The sequence below is a fragment of the Podarcis filfolensis genome (genome assembly GCF_964270895.1).
Source record: "Podarcis filfolensis genome assembly, chromosome: 10".
NCBI lineage: Eukaryota > Metazoa > Chordata > Lepidosauria > Squamata > Lacertidae > Podarcis > Podarcis filfolensis.
Window position 1 is genome coordinate 67,987,877 of NC_139612.1, and position 23,613 is coordinate 68,011,489.

General features: G+C 48.3%; 1 protein-coding gene across 1 annotated transcript in view; it reads right to left on the minus strand.

Moving 5' to 3' along the window:
• Positions 1-6,947: 6,947 nt before the first annotated feature.
• Positions 6,948-23,613, minus strand: part of CHCHD3 (coiled-coil-helix-coiled-coil-helix domain containing 3) — a 205,796-nt gene continuing 189,130 nt past the window's right edge. The window contains exons 7-8 of the mRNA XM_083573179.1: positions 19,265-19,400; positions 6,948-7,635 (exon numbers count right to left, since the gene is read on the minus strand). Of these exons, the coding sequence (XP_083429305.1) occupies positions 7,612-7,635; positions 19,265-19,400 (160 nt within the window). The 3' untranslated portion in view covers positions 6,948-7,611. The remainder of the gene's footprint in view (positions 7,636-19,264; positions 19,401-23,613) is intronic.

The following is a 23,613-nucleotide window of genomic DNA, read 5'->3' on the forward strand; positions in this document are numbered from 1 at the left end:
TGGCTGATGGAAACCTATTCGGAGACCCCAGCTTTCACGGGCCTGTTAACAAGGCAGATAACTGTGTTTTAACAATTCACACATTACCCTGTCTATCGAGGCTTTAGGATGGCTCCTGGCACCTACGGAACGTTATGGCTGCACTTTGAAATATGCTTTCTATATTTGGAACGGCTGTTTCATTTTTAGATCTCTTACGAAGAAGCCCCAAAGGTCTCCCGACAAGTGGAACAAGGTGAGGGAGGGGAAATGTGCTTTTTTTTCTTATTCTGGGTCGTTGGGATTTGTGCGGAGTCCAAGTACAGTGGAGAGGCGTAATTTCAAATATCTCTTCCTCAGAATCCAGAGAGTCTTTAGGTGATTTTTTCCCCCAGAGAATGTCACAAAAGACTTCACAAGTTGTTTGATTCTGAAGGGCTAGGGTTTCCCATGTGACCACGACAGAAAATATCGCCCTTGTTCCAGTAGAATTCATTCTCTTAGTGCTGGCGTCATGTATCCAAGTTTGTCCACCATGTGGCAAATATCATCATCTCCAAGAGTGTTGGCTGATTTGTGTTTACCTCAGGTTTCGTATCAGTTGGGATCATTTGAGGAGGAATGAAAAATGGTTTTCAAAACATTGTCAAAAGGGTAAAATAGCGGTAGGATTGAGAGGTGAGGTGGGAATCTGCTTCCTGTTTCTGCCACTTTCAAAGATGAAAGCTTGAAAAATGTTGGGGTCATTACTAATCCACATGAGTAATTTAAACATTTGGTCACAAGCACACCAACTCTGGGGGGGTTGAGGTGTCTCCAGCCCCCTCAATATTTGTTGGAAAGGGGGCCACGTTGCGCACTGCAGCTTCAGCGGCCAGAGTCTCCAGGGCTTTTTACAGGGGAAACTCACAGGAACTCAGTTCCAGTAGCTCTCAGGTGAGCACCATTGCCATTCTAAGAGAACAAGGGAGGTGTTCATGGCGAGCTCTGGCACCTGTTTTTCTAGAAAAAAAGAGCACCGGCCACTCAGCCTCCTCCAGACGACGCAATGTCGCACGCATGATGCACGCCAGGCCCCCTCAATCTTGGGAGCAACCTGGTGCCCTTGTTTGGTCAGAGTACTCTTCCTGAGGTGCTATGGTGCTGGAGGAGACTCTTGAGAGTCCCATGGACTGCAAGAAGATCAAACCTATCCATTCTGAAGGAAATCAGCCCTGAGTGCTCACTGGAAGGACAGATCCTGAAGCTGAGGCTCCAATACTTGGGCCACCTCATGAGAAGAGAAGACTCCCTGGAAAAGACCCTGATGTTGGGAAAGATTGAGGGCACAAGGAGAAGGGGACGACAGAGGACGAGATGGTTGGACAGTGTTCTTGACGCTACCAGCATGAGTTTGACCAAACTGCAGGAGGCAGTGGAAGACAGGAGTGCCTGGCGTGCTGTGGTCCATGGGGTCACGAAGAGTCGGACACGACTAAACGACTAAACGACTAAACAACAACAACACTCTTCCTCCTTGATATAACTTGCTGCCCTTGCAGCTGCAACTGGTGCAGAACGCAGCAGCCAGACTGCTCATCGGAACAGCAACATCTACTTGGCTGCTAAGAGAACTGCACTGGTTGCCCTTTTGCTACCAGACCACCTTTCTTTTCCTTCTAAAGTCTTTTGAAAGCATAAAAAAGTTTTGACAGGTCTTTACAATATGACTCCCCCCCTTTTCATCAATCAGTATTTATGGGTGTTATGTTGATATTTTTAATGATGTTTTTATGAACCTTTTCTTCATATTTTGTGTGTGTGTGTGTGTGTGTGTGTGTAACATGTGGGTTATAGATTCTTAAGTAATAATAATAAACCATTCCCTGGTTTTGTAGTATGATCTGGCCCTCAAATATTTTTCTTTCTTTCAACAACACACCTTGTGCAGGTAACCCACAGAACAGCTCTGCCAATGTCTTGGCTTAAAAAACACACACCATTATTTGCAAGTTAACTGATTTGTATAAACACTCCATAGAGCGCCCATATAAACAAGTCGTTCATGTGCCTGTTTTTTTCCACCCTGTGTGCCAAGTTAGCATACCCGGGAGCAAGATTATTCCCCTCTGGAATCATCCTGGCTCCTTCCGCTCTTCACAACCCATCTCCCGTTTTTGCACCGTTTAAAACACACACACACACGAAATGCCATCAATTAAACTGTAATCACAATGCACCTCAGTAATTAATGCAGGAGAGCGACTGGAAGCTCTCCTGAATACCAATGAGATATGCAGGTGTGCCTGCAATTCCACACTACAATGCAGTTCAAATGTTGCCAATTAGGGAATTAGAACAGGTAAATAAATAAGAGAAGGTTGTAGGTATTTAGCTGAGTTTACCCTCTCTTGTTGCTTGTAAGGAGATGCACACTTTAAAAAGCTGTCCGCGGAAATAGCAATGTAAGGAAAACCAACCTGAATGGAAGGCTCTTTAATTCACAGTGCCAAGACAGTATAAAACAAATTGGGGGGAACAGGGAGGGGGATATACAGGGTTTCAGTAGAAATCCAACACTGACTTCTTATCCATGAAGACTGGGGGGGGAGAAGACCATTGTGCCTTTCCTGGACATAGAATGGGAGAGAGAGTGGCATGCTTTAAAAGATGGTAAAAGTAAAGGTAAAGGGACCCCTGACCATTAGGTCCAGGCGTTGGCGGCAAGGGAGCCGGCATACAGCTTCCGGGTAATGTGGCCAGAATGACTAAGCCACTTCTGGCGAACCAGAGCAGCACACGGAAACACCGTTTACCTTCCCGCCGGAGTGGTACCTATTTATCTACTTGCACTTTGACATGCTTTCAAACTGCTAGGTTGGCAGGAGCAGGGACCGAGCAACGGGAGCTCACCCCGTTGCGGGGATTTGAACCACCGACCTTCTGATCGGCATGTCCTAGGCTCTGTGGTTTAACCCACAGCGCCACCCTTTAAAAGATGAGGACTTATCAATACCTGTGAAAGGTATTCAGAGGCATCATTGCCTCCAACTGTGCAGGCAGATTATAGCCATCCTCGCTAGTAACTGCCCACCTATGAGGCAAGGTGAGATGACCGCCTCAGGCAGCAGATCCCAATGCAAATCTTTATTACTCCTTGTTACTGATGTGTGTCTTCTCTCACCCATTCTTCCCTGGTGGAGAGAGGGTATCAGGTGTGTGTGCAGGAGCCAGGCCCTGTGACCAATAGGACTCTGCAGGACCGGGGCCTTCCTAAGTTTGTTCTGAAGAGGCAAGGCGCGGCCACACAGGCCGATTGGTAACTCACTGCACCTGGTGGCAAGAGCCGGGAAGGGATATAAGGTCAGCATTTCCCCTTCGGCTCTTTGCCACAGCAACACGTTCCCTGCCTTGCTGCGTTTGGCTTCTTGCTTCCTGATCCTTGAACCTCGGCTTCTTGACTCCCTGCTTCTTGATCCTCGGACCCCTGACTTTGTGACTCCTTGAGAGCCAGTGTGGTGTAGTGGTTGAGAGCGGTAGTCTCGTAATCTGATGAACCGGGTTCGCTTCCCCGCTCCTCCACATGCAGCTGCTGGGTGACCTTGGGCCAGTCACACTTCTCTGAAGTCTCTCAGCCCCACTCACTTCACAGAGTGTTTGTTGTGGGGGAGGAAGGGAAAGGAGAATGTTAGCCGTTTTGAGACTCCTTAAAGGGAGTGAAAGGCGGGATATCAAATCCAAACTCTTCTTCTTCTTCTTCTTCTTCTTCTTCTTCTTGCTTCCTGACCCTCGGACCCTTGGCATTTTGACTCCTGGCTCTCTGACCCTCAGACTCTTGGCTTCCTGACTCCTGGCTTCTGGACCCCAGTTCCTGCTCCCGCCCTGCTATCTTGCCCCCGGCCCTGACGTCCTCTGCCGGGACTTTGATTGCCCGTGAAGTGGACCGTGACAGAGGGGCAGCATTTTGTGGTTCGCTTCAGGTGCCAAAACGTCTTGGGCATGGCCATCGGTGGCCAAAATGCACCACTTGTCTCCATTCAAACACATCTGCCAGTCTGCCACCCATTCACTCAGTTTGAAGAGGTCCTTTGGGAGCTCTTCGCAATCTCTTTGTTTCCAAGGACCCTGAACAATTTAGTGTCATCAGCAAGCTTGGCCCCCTCACTGCTCACTTTGAACTCTACAGATCGTTCATGAAGAAGCTGGAAAGCACAGGCCCCAGAATCCATCCCCGGAGGACTTGCACTTTCTACTTCTCATCATTTGAAGAACGGTGCATTTCAACTCCATCGTCTTGGGAAGTGGCTCCCTGAACTCCAAGCCTGGGACGCCAGGGGTTCTCTTTAGCTCTGCACCAGCAGGTCCCTGCTCAGTCCAAGTGGAAAGAATGGGATCCTCCTGCAGCAGCAGCAGCAGCAGCAGCTCACTGGCCATATGCCACACCAGTCCCTTAACAAACAGCTGGCTGGCAGCAGGGACCCAAGCATCTTAAGACTGCAAAACAGGGGACCTTATTTAGAAGGCTATCTTCATTAACACCTGAAAAGAATTGGACCAAGCAGATGGAGAGCTGCTGCTTCTTCTTCTTCTTCTTCTTCTTCTTCTTCTTCTTCTTCTTCTTCTTATTATTATTATTATTATTGATGTTTCTATGCAGTAGTTGCATGTTGCATGTTGATGACGACGACGACGATGATGATAATAATAATAATAATAATAAATAATTATAATTATAATTATTATTTATATCCCGCCCATCTAGCTGGGTTTCCTCAGCCACTCTGGGCAGCTTCCAACAGAACACTAAAATACAATAACCTATTAAACATTAAAAGCTTCCCTAAACAGGGCTGCCTTCAGATGTCTTCTAAAAGTTTGGTAGTTATTTTTCTCTTTGGCATCTGGTGGGAGGGCGTTCCACAGGGCGGGCGCCACTACCGAGAAGGCCCTCTGCCTGGTTCCCTGTAACTTGGCTTCTCACAGCGAGGGAACCGCCAGAAGGCCCTCGGCACTGGACCTCAGTGTCCAGGCAGAACAATGGGGGTGGAGATGCTCCTTCAGATATACTGGACCGAGGCTGTTTAGGGCTTTCAAGGTCAGCACCAACACTTTGAATTGTGCTCGGAAACGTACTGGGAGCCAATGTAGGTCTTTCAAGACCAGTGTTATGTGGTCTCGGCGGCTGCTCCCAGTCACCAGTCTGGCTGCCGCATTCTGGATTAGTTGTAGCTTCTGGGTCACCTTCAAAGGTAGCCCCACATAGAGCGCATTGCAGTAGTCCAAGCGGGAGATAACTAGAGCATGCACCACTCTGGTGAGACAGTCTGCAGGCAGGTGGGGTCTCAGCCTGCGTACCAGATGGAGCTGGTAAACAGCTGCCCTGGATACAGAATTGACCTGCTCTATGAACTGAGTGCAATTTTAAAACACGGCAGCAGGACCCCAGACGCCCTGTAAGTGGTACTAAGTGGAGATACGTTACCTGTTTTGTTAAGGGCACCATGTTGGCGACCCCTTAGATACATTATCTGAGCTGGCAGCTCTGCGCGCAGACGCATGGGCACGGGAATCTGAAACGAGGTTCTTCCCGAAACCACAAAACTCCAAAGAAAACACATTCATCGTTAGGGTGTAGAAATGCTAAAAGAATTAAATTTCACAATTTGAAAATGAGCCTGATGAGAAATAGTAGGAGAGCAGCTGTTGAGCATGATGCCAGGGACTGGCTGTACGAAGAGGAGCGGTGGGAGGCACCAATCGGTGAACCCCCAGGGAAACCTCAGAGGAGGAAGGCTCCAAGCCTGGGAGTTGGTGGTGGGACACAGAGGAGAGGTCAGAGGGAGAAGATTGAGAGTGGAGGCTGGATGCTGAAGGGGCAACAGGATTTAGTGAGCAGGAGGAACCTGTGAAAGGGAGCAGTTCAGGCTCTGAGGCTGAAGCAGAGGGGCGGGCTCAAGAGATAGCTGAAGAAGCCAGGGAGTCCTTAATAAACATGGAAAAAGAAGGCTTCCAGAACACCACCTGGCTTAGCACAGATTAAATCCCACCGACAGTCAGACTGTCTCTCCAAGATTTACCATTTTAATACAGTTATCTGGAAAAAAATTGATTTACAAGTACGTCCATTGATAGCAGGAAGTCAAGAGATATGAAATAAGGAGCCAAGCCGAAGTTGTTTAAAAAGGCTTGAACTCCCTATGTAGAAGTTGATATGAAAATATTTATCTATTTTTTGTTTTTTCTGTTTCTTTTTTCTTTTTATATTCTCTATTTTTCTTTTTAGTTTTATTTATGTATATTTGATGTACAGTGGTACCTCGGGTTCAGTACTTAATTCGTTCCAGAGGTCCGTTCTTAACCTGAAACTGTTCTTAACCTGAAGCACCCCTTTAGCTAATGGGGTCTCCTGCTGCCGCCGCTGCATGATTTCTGTTCTTATCCTGAAGCAAAGTTCTTAACCCGAGGTACTATTCCTGGGTTAGCGGAGTCTGTACCCTAAAGCATATATAACCCGAGGTACCACTGTATTTACGTGTTTGCAACTAATAAAAATAATTCAAAAAAGGGGGGGGGAGAGAAGCAGCCAGGGAGTCTCCCTCTCCTGCTGTGACAAGCTCCCTTCCCGCTAGTCTCCAAGAACCCACAGAGTAATGAGGGGAGCAGAACAGAGGCCAGAGGTTCTTGGGAAACATCTGGGAGAGGAGGAGCCTTAAGGGTTGTAGAAGGCAGGGACCTTCAGTCCTGGCAACTGCTCCAAAGGGGAAAGTCCTACCAGGAATTGTTGCTGTGACAACGAGGCTGAGTTGTATTTCATTTCCAGCTAACTTCACCAGCATGAGATATTTTCTTCCTTCCTTCCTGACCTGCGTCTGACTCCCCGCATGGGACACAGGAGCCCCCATGAAATGTGCCCCTTTCCTTTCCATGGGTCCTGCGACCTACCCAGGCTTCCCTCCCCACAACAAGAACAGGCCAGGGAGAGACAACCCTCCGTTTCACGAAGCACGTTTTATTATCGATGTGGAGAGAACATAATTGTCAGTACTTGGTGACAGCACAGCACAATCACAGGCTACGGTTACCGTGTAATCAAATGCCTTATTACAATTATAATTTGCAATCAATGAACTCCCATGCAATGGAGGTTTTAGAAACATGATTCCAGCAGAGGGGGGAAGACAGATGACCCTCCCAGTGACATAATTTTGGCAATAAATTAAACCAACATTCTCATGATTATGCAAAGGAAAAACACAATTCTTTGAGGGACGCAGCAGGAGGCGGCCAACACAGGCCCAGGGAAGGGCTGGCAGCAAAAGCAGGTTCTGCAGAGAAAATGGCAGTGTTGGGACGAGATATTCTGCCTCCTCCTAAGGTCAGGGGAAGGTTTCTGCCTTGCCTTCCTGCAATCACCGGCAAGTGGGTTTCACAAGCTGCCCTCCGATGTGTGATATCTAGTATAATGAGATTCGGGTCTTGGCCAGGCTGATTGAGCTGCCGCATCCTACGGTCTTGATTTGGCCCTTCTGGATTCTCCCTCTCTCTCTCTTCCGCCTGCCCTGCAAATGGGCTGCTGGATGGCTCTCAAATAAAACGCCCCGTTCTGCTGCTGGAACTGGAGTTGATGGGTTGACACTTGACGCGGAGGAGCTTCTATCCTCCTCTGCCAGCCAGGCTCTGCAAGGGAACAAAAAGCAGCAAGGTGAAGTTTCAACCCCACAGTGAAGGGGAACAGTGTGCCTGAAAACAGAAGGGTTAAGGGGGGCTAATTTGAGATTTCGACAAGGACTAGAACCTCCAGACACTTTTAATATCATTTGGCATTCCTTTATTGTTACATGTGCAATGGAACCATCCTTTGAAGACGACCCTCATCACAAACCTGGCAGATCTGATAATCCGATAATGCTAATGTGTTTTATTTTAGTTGTTTTAACCCGTGCGTAGCTGTACTCATTCAGTGTGCCTACTTTATAGCTTGGTTTTTCATCTCTCAAGTTTCATCTTTGGGGGGGTGTATGATTTTATTAAGACCTTTCATAATGCATTACAATGAAAAACAAACTACCGTATTTTTCGCTGTATGAGACGCACCAGACCACAAGACGCACCTAGTTTTTGGAGGAGGAAAACAAGAAAAAAAATATTCTGAATCTCAGAAGCCAGAACAGCAAGAGGGATCGCTGCGCAGTGAAAGCAGCAATCCCTCTTGCTGTTTTGGCTTCTGGGATAGCTGCGCAGCCTGCACTCACTCCATAAGACACACACACATTTCCACTTACTTTTTAGGAGGAAAAAAGTGAGTCTTATAGAGCAAAAAATACGGTAATCTAAACAAAGACAAAGAAAAAAGAAGAAGAAAAGAAGAATACAAAGTCCTCATTCACAGGTAAATCTCAACTTGTCCCACAGAGAGAGAGGTGAACCTTTCTAGCTCTCACCTGCGAGGTTCCCTTTTTTCTGGGATATCTTCCCTTCCCTGCCTCTGGCACAGGTAATTTCCATCTGTTGTTAAAACTGTTCTCCGTTTTATATATATTGTAAAATGAAATCAAAAAAACTTTACACACACCCCGAACTCCCAAAAAAAGGGGCGAGGACACCATCTGACCCAACGACACACCCAAAAGGGAGGGCGATTATTCTACCAACAGCAGCAGCCCCACTCCACCTGCCCCCACGGCAGAATCTGAGCGCAGCTGCATGCCACCAGGAGGCTGCAGGTGTAACAGTCCGGTTCACGGGCGATCAAAGTCCCGTCAGGGGACGTCAGGATCGGGGGCAAGAATGCAGGGTGGGGGCAGGAATGGGGATCCAGAAGCCAGGAAGCCAAGAGTCAGAGGGTCAGAGAGCCGGGAGTCAAGAAGCCGAGGGTCCAAGGGTCAGGAAGCAAGGAGGCACGAAGCCAGGGGTCCGAGGATCAAGAAGCAGGGAGTCAAGAAGCCGAGGTTCAAGGATCAGGAAGCAAGAAGCCAAACGCAGCAAGGCAGGGAACGTGTTGCTGTGGAAAAGAGCCGAAGGGAAATGCTGACCTTATATCCCTTCCCTGCTCTTGCCACCAGGTGCTGTGAGTTACCAAGTGGCCTCACCTGTGCAGCCACGCCTTGCCTCTTCAGAACAAACTTAGGAAGGCCCCAGTCCTGCAAAGTCCTACTGGTCACAGGGCCTGGCTCCTGCACACACACCTGACAGCAGGTGAGATGGCTACAGACCAAAAGAGCTGCAGGTGGCTCAGACAAGTGAGCTGGAAGGCACCCTCCCCACAGGACTGCAGTGGAAGGCAACCCATGGTACCATTCAGAGAGCCCTCACCAGCATCACCCTTTTGAAGTATCCTTTAAGCATCCTGAATGCAAAGTGAGAAGGTTGGGAGACCAAACTGCCTATGTGTCACCCTGCAGGTGGGGAGACAGGCAAGATACTTTTCGCCTCTCTTTAAGTGCGGGAAGGCAGGTGACCATAGCTTGGGGCTCCAGCCATATGCAACACAACTGGGCTCTGTCTGGTAGGAAAGTCCTGGGCAAGTGTTGCTCCCTCCACCTCCTAGAGAGCCAGTGTGGTGTGGTGGTTAAGAGCGGTGGACTCGTAATCTGGTGAACCGGGTTCGCTTCCCCGCTCCTCCACATGCAGCTGCTGGGTGACCTTGGGCCAGTCACACTTCTCTGAAGTCTCTCAGCCCCACTCACCTCACAGAGTGTTTGTTGTGGGGGAGGAAGGGAAAGGAGAATGTTAGCTGCTTTGAGACTCCTTAGGGTAGTGATAAAGCAGGATATCAAATCCAAACTCTTCTTCTTCTCTTCTTCTCCTTCTGTTGCCTCCTAATTCTTACCTGCTTCCAAACCCTCCACAAAGCCACTACTGCAGTGAAGCTGTTGGCTTAACTGACACCCCCAAAACTGATACTTGACTGCAATGAAGTCTAAAATGTCAAGATTCATCCCTCGTTACCCCCCTTCTCCCACCCCTCCGTTTGGTACACTTGGTGCTCCCCTCTTTTTGTTGAAATGTAGACTGTATGCTCCCTGGGGCAGGAACCTTTTCCTCCTCCCTCCCTTTGTTGTTGTTGCTGCTGCTGCTTACTCTGCAAAGCTCAATGTGCCTTAAGGGTGCTATTTCAAATAACAAACAGCAGCAATATTGCAACGATCCCAACAACCTTTTTTTGCGATCTATATGAAAATCAACACCTGCCACTCAATCTTGAGAAACAGCACTGCCAGCAGAACAGAGGGGAGCGCCGACGTGCGGAGACCAGACACGTCCCCTTTGCAAACACACTTTGTGCGAAAGCAGCTTGCAGCCGCGCCACATTTCCCAATCTTTTAGCCTACTACTAAGGGCTTGGTGAGTTCCCAACTGCCCCTGCGTGCAGACTGAGCAGATGAGACCAAATATGCTGTAGAGCAGGCATGTCCAAAGTTCGTTTCAGGGGCATAATCTGGCCTGCCAGTCGGTTTAATCTGGCCCCTGTGGCAGTTTATTTCCTAGGGTAAAATCCTAAAAAAAACTTCAACAACTTCAATCCTAAAAAGGTCAACAACTTTGGCTGGCCCTTTGGTCGACCCCCACGGCCCTTCACGTCATCAAATCTGGCCCTCTTTGAAAAAAGTTTGGCCACCCATTTTATGCTTAATCTTCTGATCACACTTGGCATTGATAAACGGTACCAGCGTCCCTCTGGCATTGATATGCAGGCGACCCGGGAAGACAGCCCATCTAGGAGAAGGAAACTCTGATCCTAAACCTCCACTGCCAGAGACCCAGTGTGGTGTAGTGGTTAAGAGTGGTGGACTCGTAATCTGGTGAACCGGGTTCGCTTCCCCGCTCCTCCACATGCAGCTGCTGGGTGACCTTGGGCCAGTCACACTTCTCTGAAGAGTCTCAGCCCCACTCACCTCACAGAGTGTTTGTTGTGGGGGAGGAATGGAAAGGAGAATGTTAGCCGCTTTGAGACTCCTTAGGGTAGTGATAAAGCGGGATATCAAATCCAAACTCTTCTTCTTCTTCCTTGCAGGATATCTCTGGGAGAAGAAAAGGCTAAGGAGTTAACCCTACACATTTCCAGAGTGGAGTGCCCAAGACGGTTGGATGGCACTTGTACGCCTCCTTCCAGCAACACCTGCAGCCAAGCTGGTGCCAAACATATTGCTCTCCTTTCCTTTCCATCACATCATCAAGGCCAAGAGGAGGATCTTGTTGCCTGGGCAGCCCAAGACCTCCAGACACACTGGCCAGGCTTGAGCCCCACTTTGGTGCTGCTAACACAGAGGTTTGACTTCAGCCCACGGTGGCACCCTCCTTTGCCTCTCAAGACAGACGGATGTCAACAACAAGGGCTCCTTTTCATATTGCCATTGTGGTGCGGAGGCTCCTGAAGTGGGGTACAAGCGAGAAAAGTTTGCCCCAGCGTATTTTCCCTCCCGATGTTCTTGCAAGGCATTTTCTTCCCACCTGTGATGATGGCACAGTGCTGCAGGGTCCTGGGTTTATACAGAGTGCATGTTTGGGTGCATTTTATTCTACGCTAGCTTGTTTCACCCATTCATATAACCTTGATGGCTTCTTCCTTGCAAGAGGAAGGCATCTTCTGCAACAGAATATTATTATGGAAAGCCTGGCTACACGTTACTCTCGTGGTATGAAGAGCGTGAACTGGGCTCTGACTATTAAAAAACCTGAAGACAAGCAAGGTAACCTATAGGGGCTTGCAGGAAAACAGGAGCCCTTGGTAATCTCCAGCGGGTGCAGAATGCCACGGCGAAACTCCTTACGGGGTTCTAGCTGCGAGATCACATTCACTCGGTGCTATACCAGTTGCACTGGTTGCTCCCGGTGGAGTACAGAATCAGGTTTAAGGTGCTGGTTTTAACCTTTAAAGCCCTATACGGCCTAGGACCCTCGTACCTACGGGACCGCCTCTCCTGGTATGTCCCACGGAGGACCTTACGGTCTTCAAACAAAAACATCTTGGAGGTCCCGGGCCACAGAGAGGTTAGGCTGGCCTCAACCAGAGCCAGGGCTTTTTCGGCTGTGGCTCCGATCTGGTGGAACACTCTGTCACAAGAGACTAGGGCCCTGCAGGACTTGACATCTTTCCGCAGGGCCTGCAAGACAGAGCTGTTCCACCAGGCTTTTGGCCAGGGCACAGCCTGACTCCCTCCTTTGGCAATCTTCACAGAACTCTGGCCCAATGGTTGCCATCAATTTGATTTGAATTAATTTTAGAATGAAATGATTTTAGAATGTTGTATTATTTTATTGTTGTTAGCCGCCCTGAGCCCGGCTTCGGCTGGGGAGGGCGGGATATAAATAATTTTTTAAAAAATTATCATCATCATCATCATCATCTTTCTTTTCCCTCTTGCCTTTCTCCTTGTCTCTGTCTCCACTCCTCTCCCCAAAGACAGCTAGCCCCTCAAGGAGCTATGCAGGGAGAAAGAGGGCCAGAACCTTCTCTATAGTTTTCTCCGCCTGCCTCTAGGGAACCTTCGGAAATCTCAGCAGCTAAAGCCTGGCTTATGCTTGGATACTTTCCGTGTGATGAATGCAACACATAGCCAAGCTCTTAACATTCAACACTGCATAAATTTAAACACTGCATAAATTAACATAATATCTTTCAGGGGCAAAGTGGGGGGTGGGGTGAGGATTGCCACAACTTGAAAAGCAGAACCCCGCTACTTCCCTCTAGGAATCTGCCAGGTGAGGCAGGAAAATACAGGTGGCTGCCCATCACACAGATTGCTGACAGATTAAAAAAACACAAAACACCATTTCCACTGTAAAGACGGGGGGGAAACAACCACCCACATTTCCACTGCAAGAGATGCCCTGTATGACACAGAGAAGATTGAGTTGGGTACGCAGGGGGTTCCATTCTGTGTTTTTGAAGCAGCAGCAGCTACACCTGCAACATTTTGGATTAATTGCTCAGAAAACTTGCTAATTGTTGGACATTTCCCTTGGTTAAAAACAATCTCTCTCGCATGTGAGCCAAATTATTCACTGCAATGACTTCAATCAGAACAGCAGGCGAAGGACTTTCAGGCAGAAAAGCAGAATCGTCTGTGCCTCCTCAGCATACTTTTTAGCTGCTTAGATAAAGGACAATATTATAGCAACGATCAAGGCAAACAATTCTGAGCACAAGGGGCTTGGCTGATGGAGGGGAATATATTCCCACCCACCCCCCAATAGCTCTCAATATATTCCAAGAATGAAGCTGATGAACCTGAGCTGGGAAATATATACCATATTTTTTGCTCTATAAGACGCACCTAGTTTTTGGAGAAGGAAAACAAGAAAAACAAATCTGAATCCCAGAAGCCAGAACAGCAAGAGGGATCGCTGCGCAGCGAAAGCAGCGATCCCTCTTCCTGTTCTGGCTTCTGGGATAGCTGCACAGCCCGCATTCACTCCATAAGACGCACGCACATTTCCCCTTACTTTTTAGGAGGGAAAAAGTGAGTCTTATAAAGCAAAAAATACGGTATTTTTGGTGGGAGGTGGTCATGGTGAGGAGAGGCACTAGGACAGGGGTCGGCAAGGCTTACCTCGCCTGGGCCGGTTTACTCCAGCGGAGATCCCTCCGAGGGCCGGATCACGCGCACACCTGCCCGCGATTTCCGGAGTCCGCGTCTGTGCAGGCGCAATTTCCGGCATTGCGGAAGCGAGTCCCCGCGCTGCGCTGGTTTAGTGCAGCACATGGGGACTCCCCGAGCGAATGGCTCTGTTTGTGGGCCAGTTAAGTGACCTCCATGGGCCGCTTGTGGCCCATAGGCCTTAGGTTGCCAACCCCTGCACTAGGAGCAAGAGCACATCTGGTAGCTTAAGAAACTGGCACGGTGCATGTGGCAAGACCAACTGGCTACATCCCTGCTCAATGCAACTAAGCTAGCTGTCAGACCAAAGGCCTATCTAGTCCAGCAACCTGTTCTCACAGTGGCCAACCGGATGCTTATGGGAAACACAGAAGAAATACATGTGGCAGTGAGTTCCACAGTTTAACTAAGCACTGCCTGGAGAAGCACTTTCTGTTATCTGTTCTGATCCAACAGTCAGCTTCCTTGAATGTCCACGAGTTCCAGAGTTGTGACAGAGGGAGAAAAGCTTATTGATATGTTTCCACCCCTTCGAGATCCCATTCTTGCTGTAAGTGCGCATAAACGCTGATTGCAGCCGGCCGCCACTGCCTTGCCTTGATAAACATGGTCACGATAAACAACTGCCGTCATCGGAACCCTGCTCCGGTGGAGGGGAGGAATATATCAATAATATGCTTCGCTTTATCAAACTGCCTTGAGAGAACTTCAGATAAAGATTTAACTCGAGAAACAGCCAAGTGTCAAAGCCCTCAATATTAGCAGCTCCACGAGGTTTTTCTAAGGGAGAGATGGAGCCGGGAGATTACCGAGTGCGAAATACGGAGTGTGCAGATGACAAGACGAGCCGATTGCAATCGAGGCAGGAAGGAAAGAGGAGTCAATAAATTCAATTTATGAGCAGCACAAAAAGAGTCTTCGGCTGCCGTGCTGGTGGGAGGCATCGCTACCTGGATTTCAGATTCCCTCCTGTGTCTGCTTCTCGGCGTTATTGAGCCGGTTTCCAGACGCAACTTTTGTTGCTGCTGTTCTTCTTCGGTAGCCGATTTCGGATTGGCTTCTTCGTCCCCCGATTTCCCTCTCCTCGGCTTATTCATCCCCTCGCATGCATCTGTCTGTGTTAATCACGGTCTGGTTTTCATACAGCCTTTTTTGGAGCAGCTTCAAAGCCAACTATTTGTTTAGACTCTTCAGTCATCGGCCGCTTAAGGGGGGAGGAATTGCGCCCCCACCTACGGCCCACGAGGACTACAAAAACACCCTCCCTTGGGATGTAGGAGTAAAAATATAGCTCCCTCTAAGCCTTTTCAATAGCATGATAAAAGCGCTTTCTGCTCCCATATGGGCACATCCAAACTTATATGACCATGGTTTAACTGCTATTGCTGCTCTCAAAGGACTCCAGGAAACACCATTTTGGTAGGGTACTGTCTTAGGGCCCGCCAGCCTCCTCCTAACCCGCCCAGGATTCCTCAGGAAAAATCCAGGATCACCTGCTTTAAAATGCACCGTAAGATGTGTTCTGTATATCCATACCCTAGAACAGGTTCATGAGAGTGGAGGGAAACCCCACTAACAGTTAGAGGGCCATCAAAACTTAACATCTGCATCAGGAAGGAAGCGTGGTACTGGGGTGCTGATGTTCTTCCAGAAGGCACAGCAGCGATAGTATGCGATGCTACTCTGGACGCTCAGCAAATAGGCGGATGACAGCCATGACTCCACCTTCTATTCCTGCCGTTTCGGAAAATTTGATGACAATGTCTAACTTTATGCTGCTTTCAACATGCTGCAATAATGCTATTTCTTTACGCTCTTACTCCATTGGTTTATGTTGTTTATTAATAAAACATTTTTAAAAAAAGAAAAAAGAAACAGCGACAGATTTTGGAACGGTTGGGGCATCATTGCCAAGTAAGGAAAATGCTTTGTTGTCTGCCTACAGGAGGACTTCTGTGGCATGGGGCTGTGCATTTCAGGGGGGAAAATGAAGCACAAAATGCACCTTTGCTCAGGCGTTAGGTAGGCAATTGGACCTCTTCTTCTTCTTCTTTGCTGATCACTTGCAGCCGAGTAAGATTGTCTTCCATAAACACGGTTTTAACAATGAGTCCATAAGTGACTGTGGAGGCAAATTCTGGATCCACACGTCCTTCCACAGTGGGGACATAGGTTTCCAGGCGGGAGTTGATCACGGTGAGGGTTTGCCAAGTGTGTCTTCCTCTTAGCACGTTTCTCCCTTGTGCCCCAAGTTCAAGTGTCTTCAAAGCCCATGACACCTTTGGTGAAGCCTGTTCTCCAACTGGAGCGCTCGCAGGCCAGTGTTTCCCAGTTGTCAGTGTTTATATGACATTTTTAAAGATCTGCCTTGAGACAGTCTTTAAACCTCTTTTGTTGACCACCAGCATTGCGCTTTCCATTTTTAAGTTCGGAATAAAGTAGTTGCTTTGGAAGACGATCATCAGGCATCTGCACAACATGACCAGTCCAATGAAGATGATGTTGAAGAATCACTGCTTCAACACTGGTGATCTTTGCTTCTTCCAGTACACTGATATTAGTTCACCTGTCTTCCCAAGTCAGTGATGTCACAGGTATTATCTGAACTGGGTTGGCAATCTCTGGGCATAAGCCTAGTTGGACCTGCGAGTTCTCCCCATTTAGCCTGCAACGCCATTTCAGCCAAGCCACACCCATGTGCCCTATGCTTGGCATCATATATATGACACCAGGTGTGGCGGCAGGTGAAAACCTGGCTCAGCAAAAGGGGGTTTGCAGGCACTGCTGACCAGGTGATCGGCAGTGCCTGCAACACCGTATGCAAGCCAATCTGAAAGGGGTTCCCTAAGACCGAACCGTCAGCTGACTGTCTGGGTTTTCCTAAGCTTCTTTCAAACGGTTGTCCTGTGGAATGCTTTGAAAGAAGCCCTGAAAGTGCAGGGCAAAAAAGGTATCACTGAGGTGTCAGGTGACTTGGCCCACCCACCTGTCAAACTTGAACTGCAAACAGTAGGAGACCTAACCATCTGGCCCACCAAACAGATGCAGTTCTTGATGTGTAAGGAGACAGTGCAGGCCACATGTCAGCCTCAATAGTTATATAGATGTCACAAACCTTGGTGTGGGGGAAAGACTTCATCATGCGCATGCACGGAAATAGCGAATCACGACCAGCGCATGCGTAGATGCTGGTTGCGTTTGCTTCAGGATGTGAACGGGGCTCCGGAACGGATCCCGTTCGCATCCAGAGGTACCACTGTACATTGTGAAAGCCAGCATGCTGGACCCAGGGGTGAAACCAGAAAGTTAACTCAGGATAGTGAAAGGATGATTGTCTGAGTGGTGAAAAGAATTAAGCATAGCCGACATTCTAGGTTCTTATCTGAGTTGCACACCACAGACGCTGAAGTATCCCATATAATTTGATGGTGGAAGTGGAAACTGAGGTCATTTTGAACAGTGAGAACCAGTGGAACCCAGACGAACAAGATTTGCTTTTGAGCAGGGCAACGGTTGTCGGTGATTTGAGTATCGGGATTATATAGCTTCGTCCATTCTTCCCCGGCAAGCTCAGACTTTGTAGGCTTGAGTGGAGATAAGAGAATAGAGGAGGCCTTGGTGCTGCTTCCCCTCTCTGCCACCAGCTGAATCAGAATAGCAGGAGTGCCGTGAAGGGCTACAATACTGGAAGAACAAGCATGAAACTCTGAGACGACAGCGAGGGAGCAAGCAGCACACAGGGCAGGCAAGGGGGAGCAGGCAACAATCATGTATCTATAAAGATGCCGTAATTGGCCCTTTCCATCTCTCAGTTCCATGCATACGGTCTACGCCAGCTTACCGCATTCTCTTGAGAGACTCCACAAAGTAAACTTGGCAAGCTGCCTTGACAACCATTATAAACTGGCGTGTCCCTGGATTTGCAGACATGCAAAGCAAGCAAACGATAGCCATACAAGCTAGAGCGTGGCTTCTGGCCCTGCCGGTCCACCGGGGACGCTCTCTGAAAGAGAGCGGGCCAACTTGGTGGAAATGGAATTATAACAGGAGCAGAAGAGGATAATTTATAAAGCACCACCAGAAGCAAGCCAAGAGGATGTGTGCAACTGCCTTTGCTGGCAACGTTCGCCACGGAGCCGCTGGATGCATTCCAGCAAAAAGTTCAGAGCTTTGCTGAAATAAATGGGAACTGAGTAAGAGCAATGCTACCAAAAGAAAAGACAAGACAAGACACTTTCCTCTAATTTGGCAGTTCTCAACCTGTGGGTCCCCAGATGTTGTTGACTACAAACTGAAGGGTTTGCCCTTAGCTTAGCTGGAACAGGCAAAGCAGACGCAATGCTTGAAAAGCCGAAGAACATCCAAAAATAGGTAGAGTGGTATTACTGGGGCAAGGGAGGAGGTTATATCTAGCAAGGAGGGTGCCAGGCGATGCTGTATAGATTTGACAAAATGTGAAGAATCTCTACTTGCAACAGCGTGATTCAAGGCCGGCTAGAAGCAGCGAAAGGTGGGGGAGGATTTAAATGCATTTCAAATGCAGACATGGATCCAAACCCCCAGCAACTGCAACTAAGCTCACCCGCCGTCAGTTTAAGCAAGGTATATGGAGAGAACGACAAAGAAACTCTATGAATTGAAAGCAAATCGGAGGAAGAGAAATCCAATATTAGATGGGGGGGGGGGAATTCCTTCCAGTAGCACCTTAGAGACCAACTAAGTTTGTTATTGGTATGAGCTTTTGTGTGCGTGCAGACTTCTTCAGATACACTGAAACAGAAGTCACCAGACCCTTATATATAGTGAGAGGGTGAGAAGGGGTATTACTCAGAAGGGTGGTGGGAATGGGTGATTGGCTGATAGGTGTGGTAAACCTGTTGACGACAGCCAATCACCCATTCCCACCACCCCTCTGAGTAATACCCCTCCTAGTAAAAGGCAAAGGGACCCCTGACCATTAGGTCCAGTCATGGCCGACTCTGGGGTTGCAGCGCTCATCTCGCTTTACTGGCCAAGGGAGCCGGCGTACACCTTCCGGGTCACGTGGCCAGCATGACTAAGCCGCTTCTGGCGAACCAGAGCAGCGCACGGAAACGCCATTTACCTTCCCGTCAGAGCGGTACATATTTATCTACTTGCACTTGATGTGCTTTCGAACTGCTAGGTGGGCAGGAGCTGGGACCGAGCAACGGGAGCTCACCCCGTTGCGGGGATTCGAACCGCCGACCTTCTGATCGGCAAGTCCTAGGCTCTGTGGTTTAACCCACAGCACCACCCGTGTCCCAATACCCCTCCTACCCTCTCACTATTTATAAGGGTCTGATGACTTCTTTTTCAGTGTACCTGAAGAAGTGTGCATGCACACGAAAGCTCATACCAATAACAAACTTAGTTGGTCTCTAAGGTGCTACTGGAAGGATTTTTTTAAATTTTGTTTCGACTATGGCAGACCAACACGGCTACCTACCTGTAACCAGTATTAGACTGTTCACAGTGCTAAGTGTTAAACAATACCGTAGAAATAAATGGAACAGGATCGGCCAGATCCCTAGACCACACCATGAAATAATGAAAAAGAAGCGCAGAGAATGGCAGCGAAACCTTGCAAAATGGTCTAAGGCAGGAAACTGCCCAGAAGGCCCAGAGGGAGCTCCACAGAGGTCTTGCCGTTTCCCTGCCCCCTCCACCTGCTTTTTGGGACTCACCTGCTTGGCATGGTTGACACACTTCAAGTACTCGCTGGCCAGAACTGAGCAGCTCAGCGTCTGCTGGGAGTTTTCCTGGTAGCACTGGAAGATTTTGCTCTGCAAGTCAGCACAGACAGGGCGAGACTCGTATCGCCTGCAACGGGGGGTGGGGGGGAGATAAGATGGAGGAGGAGAAGGAAGAAGAAGAAGAAGATAGGTGTTGAATGGCTACTTTCATACTAATTTATATGAAACGATGTATTATTATATAGAATATTTTGCTGGCAGAAAGTAGGTTCTTTGTATTCTTAATTATATGATCAAGATTCATACAGACTAAAGGTCCATCTAGTCCAGCACTCTCTTTCAATAATTGCCACCCTCATGCCCTGAACCCTTCCCTGTTGCTTGATATCAGAATATATTGTAGGCGTACTCTTGGAAATCAGATGAGACTGTTAGCTCCCCCCCCCCCCCCGCCTGGCAGCTTATCAACGTACCACAAATGACTACCGTGGCTTCATGTGGGCTAGTACATTTTGGGGGTGGGGTAGAAACATATACAGAGTTATTTCCAAAGCTAGTCTCATACAATATCCAAAAGAAACATTCATTTGTTCATTCGTTCCCTTCACCCCAAGGTCCCAAGACAGGTATAGCCCAAGGAAGTAACACATGCAACATTAAAAGAAAACAGTAGACACAGCGCAATCGCAGAGCATTTGTTCTCCCAAGAATTAATGAATGGGAACCAAGATTTCTCAAGTACTCAGTGTATATTGCCAGCCTTCCCTAATCCATGCAAACACAATACGTTTTGGCAGTTCAGCTGGTTTCCACAGTTCGCCCAGCCAGTCTTTCTACAACAGATTTACAATCAGCATTTTCAATGTTGACAGATCCAAGATTAACTCAGTACGCGCCCTCCTCCTTACAATCCGTCTTAGGAACCTACCTTGACATTTACTAGATTCGCAGGAATTATGTAGTCACTCGTGGTTTGGGTTACCTGGATTGCCTCTCTCCAAAGGTCTCCCATCATCATCATCTTTTAGAAATTACACTGGTGCAGATTTACATAGAAATAGCTGGCTTTTTACCAGCCAACATCTGCGCCGTCCAGCTGCATAGATGCTACGCAATCCTACGAAATTAGGTATCAACCTTTCTTCCTGTTGTTCTCACTATAGCAGAAGTGGGAACTGAAAGTGCCCCATGGGCCAGATCCTCAGTTTCCCCCTCTGCAGGCCACCCACCTGTTCAAAGGGGCATTGAATAACAGAAGCAACTACAAGCCAGGCACGTGCGCGTGCGCACACACACATACAAACACACGGTCCCTCTGCCATCATCACTCTCCAGCACCCACCACCAGACTTGAGAAGTGGTTGTTTCTGCTGTTTGCTAAATGAAAACCACATAGCATTCGAAATACACCTCATTCCTCTCTTTTGAAAATCAATATGTGAACACACACGTTTTCCCCATAAATCCAATATGCAGCTCAATCATATCTTCCACACAGTATCATTTTAAGTAGAACATGGTGTGTGAGAGAGAGAGACGCTCATCTGTGAGTGTGTCCTGCAATGAATATTTTTATGCTCCTTATTTCGGATTGGTTTGGGAATAACCATATTTTAACAAAAAGGATGAAAGTGAGATGCAAAGCAGTCAACTGCTCCTTAGGAGGGCTCGGATCTTGGCAGCCTTGCAAGATGCAGAAGCAAAAAAGAAACCAGAGGGTGACTGCTCAATCTCCTTTATTTTACAGCACACGCCCGATTAAAAAAACAACCCATCTCTCCAGTGCTCTTGATCATTATGCTGTTTCACTGCAAAATGCTGGGAAGCCAAATTAAAAATCCAGCCTAGTGGCCCTGCTCTGTAGGTTCCAAAAGTTGAGATTTCTGTAGATACTTGAGGCCAAGAGGCTTTCATAGATTCATCGAGTTGGAAGGGACCACAATGGTCATCTAGTCCAACCCCCTGCAATGCAGGAATCTTTTTTGTCCAACGTGGAGCTCAAACCCACAAGATTTAAGAGTCTCATGCTCTACCAACGAAGTGATCTTCCATGTACAAATGTGCTCTTGGTAGCTGCTCCTGCTGTCAACAAGTATTTTTACAGGGGGACCCTGGTAAAGCTAATGCTTTGAATGTGGAAGATTCTGGGTTTAATTTCATTTTTTAAAAAAATGATTTATGTAGCAACAGATGATAGGAAATACCCCTCCCTCCCTGAAACCCCGAAGAGCTGCTGATTGACAAGCCTGGTTAAAGGCAGCTTCCTGCATTCCGCATCACATCAACGTGTGTCACCCCTAAATAATGTTCAAGATCCAAAGACCTCATATTGAGAGAGGGGCTTCCCTGAGGAGGTGCAGGCCGCTGCCAATGGAGAGGCAAACGTCGGCCTGAACAGCCCTCCACCACTTTGGATACAGGATGTGACCAAGTCAGGAGGCACAATCCAAAATGCACCCCTACGTCATCTGCAGAACTGATCTGCACATTGCATTTCCTAGTCAAAAAGTTGGGCATTCTGTCTGGAGAGACAGGGTGTGGTGTGTGACACTGCTATGCCAACTGCTTCCTCGCCAACTTGCGACCTTCAGGATTTGAGCTGAAGAAAGGAATTCTCCCCGTATTAGCACATTCATCTACTATGCTTGCAAGGGTTGGGGGGAGCAAGAGCAAACTCACAAGGATGATCCAAAGACTGGGTAGCACAATGTGCGATGCTGCTGGAAGCAGACTTTTGTGGACTGTCAAGGCCAGGAGCCAGAGTGGTGTCCAGAGTTGGTCTACTTGTGACAGGTAGTTATAACCCACTGTCAGGGAACTGCCATCAGCTCAGAGGTGAGTGATAGAAGGGCAGTTGTGTTACAGGGAGCCTCCGAAAATCTTGCAAAGCAGTTCCTCTTCCGGCAAGGAGGAAAGCCCCACCTCCAGTTGAGAGTAGGTGCAAGGACCAGAGGATGCTAGTAAGAGCCTTAACACCGTGCCTGAGCAAGCCGGAAAGGAGGGGAGCATGCCCTTGCCATCGCCCACCATGCGCAGTAGCCTGAGGTGCAGGGAGGGGTGGAAAAGGCTGGGAGTGACGAAACTTTTATGTTGGGGGAGGTACAAAAACAGACCACTCCCGGATTCTGCTAGTGTCTGAGCCAGACATGAACTTATGAGCTCTTCACTGTAAATAGTTTGCACCAAAATAAAGCCTGTAAAAGACAGGTCGGAGTCCAGCCTGGTTACTCTCGAGCAACCGCAACAGCACCTGACACCCACCTTTTAGGACAAAGGCCTCCCATGTGTGCTTCCTCAGAGAGCCTCTTTAGGGAACCTCGGGACACAAGTCACTGAAAGGACCCACTTGCCCCCATAGCTCTTCTTCTGAGTGAGCAGAAATGGGCCTGAGCTGAGAACCACCCTCCTTAATTGTGCCCTCAGAAGCCGACTGTGTCACAATATGAGAACTGATGCTGCGGCTTCTGTGACTGATAACCATGAAGGCTACAGCTGCATCCATTCCCCCGAAAAAGCTCGGAGGGACGCAGCATGCACATGCTTCGTATGACTTATGACTCACCACTCTCATGATTCACCACTTCTAATGAAACCTAATGGAAGCCCAGCTGCGGACTGCTAATAGGGTTTGTTTGGAGAGTCACTGCAAGCAAAGCAATTAGCCCAAACTTAGAACAGCTCCTGAACTGTTCAGATGAGGTAATTCTGATGGCAAGGCTTTGCTCCCTTAGCAAACGCATCCTCAATGTGCAGGACAGTTCAAATTGAGAGTGGCAGACACACAGCCTCTCAAAATTCTCCACCCTATCATCCAGTTTATCAGGAGGGAGGAGAAATTCTCCCAGCAGCTTCTTGTAGGAGGGGGGCTCTCCATTCGTAGAAAAAGTAGGACTGCTCCATTCCCCCTTTTTTCTGTTTTTGCTGCCACAGCAAGTGCTGCATAGGCAGCTGCCTTAAACCGAGTCAAGATGTTCTGATCTTAGGATCTTCCTTGACAAACAGAATCATGGAATTGTGGAGTTGGAAGAGACCCCGAGAGTCATCTAGTCCAAACACCTGCAATGCAGGAATCTAACCAAAGCATCCATGACAGGAGCTGTCAGGTGGTGAAGTGGTTGCTCACGAGGAACCAGGCAGGACTCCGACCTGTCTTTTGCAGGTTTTTATTTGTGCAAACTATTTACAGTGCAGAACCACAAAGTTCATGTCCATCTTAAGTCACTTGCAGATTCCGGGAGTGGCCCCTTCTGGTTTCTCCCCCAGCATAAGAACTTAAGACACCCCAAATCTCCACCTCCCCTCCTTACGTTTCACCCCTCTGCACAAACTGGGCGACGGAA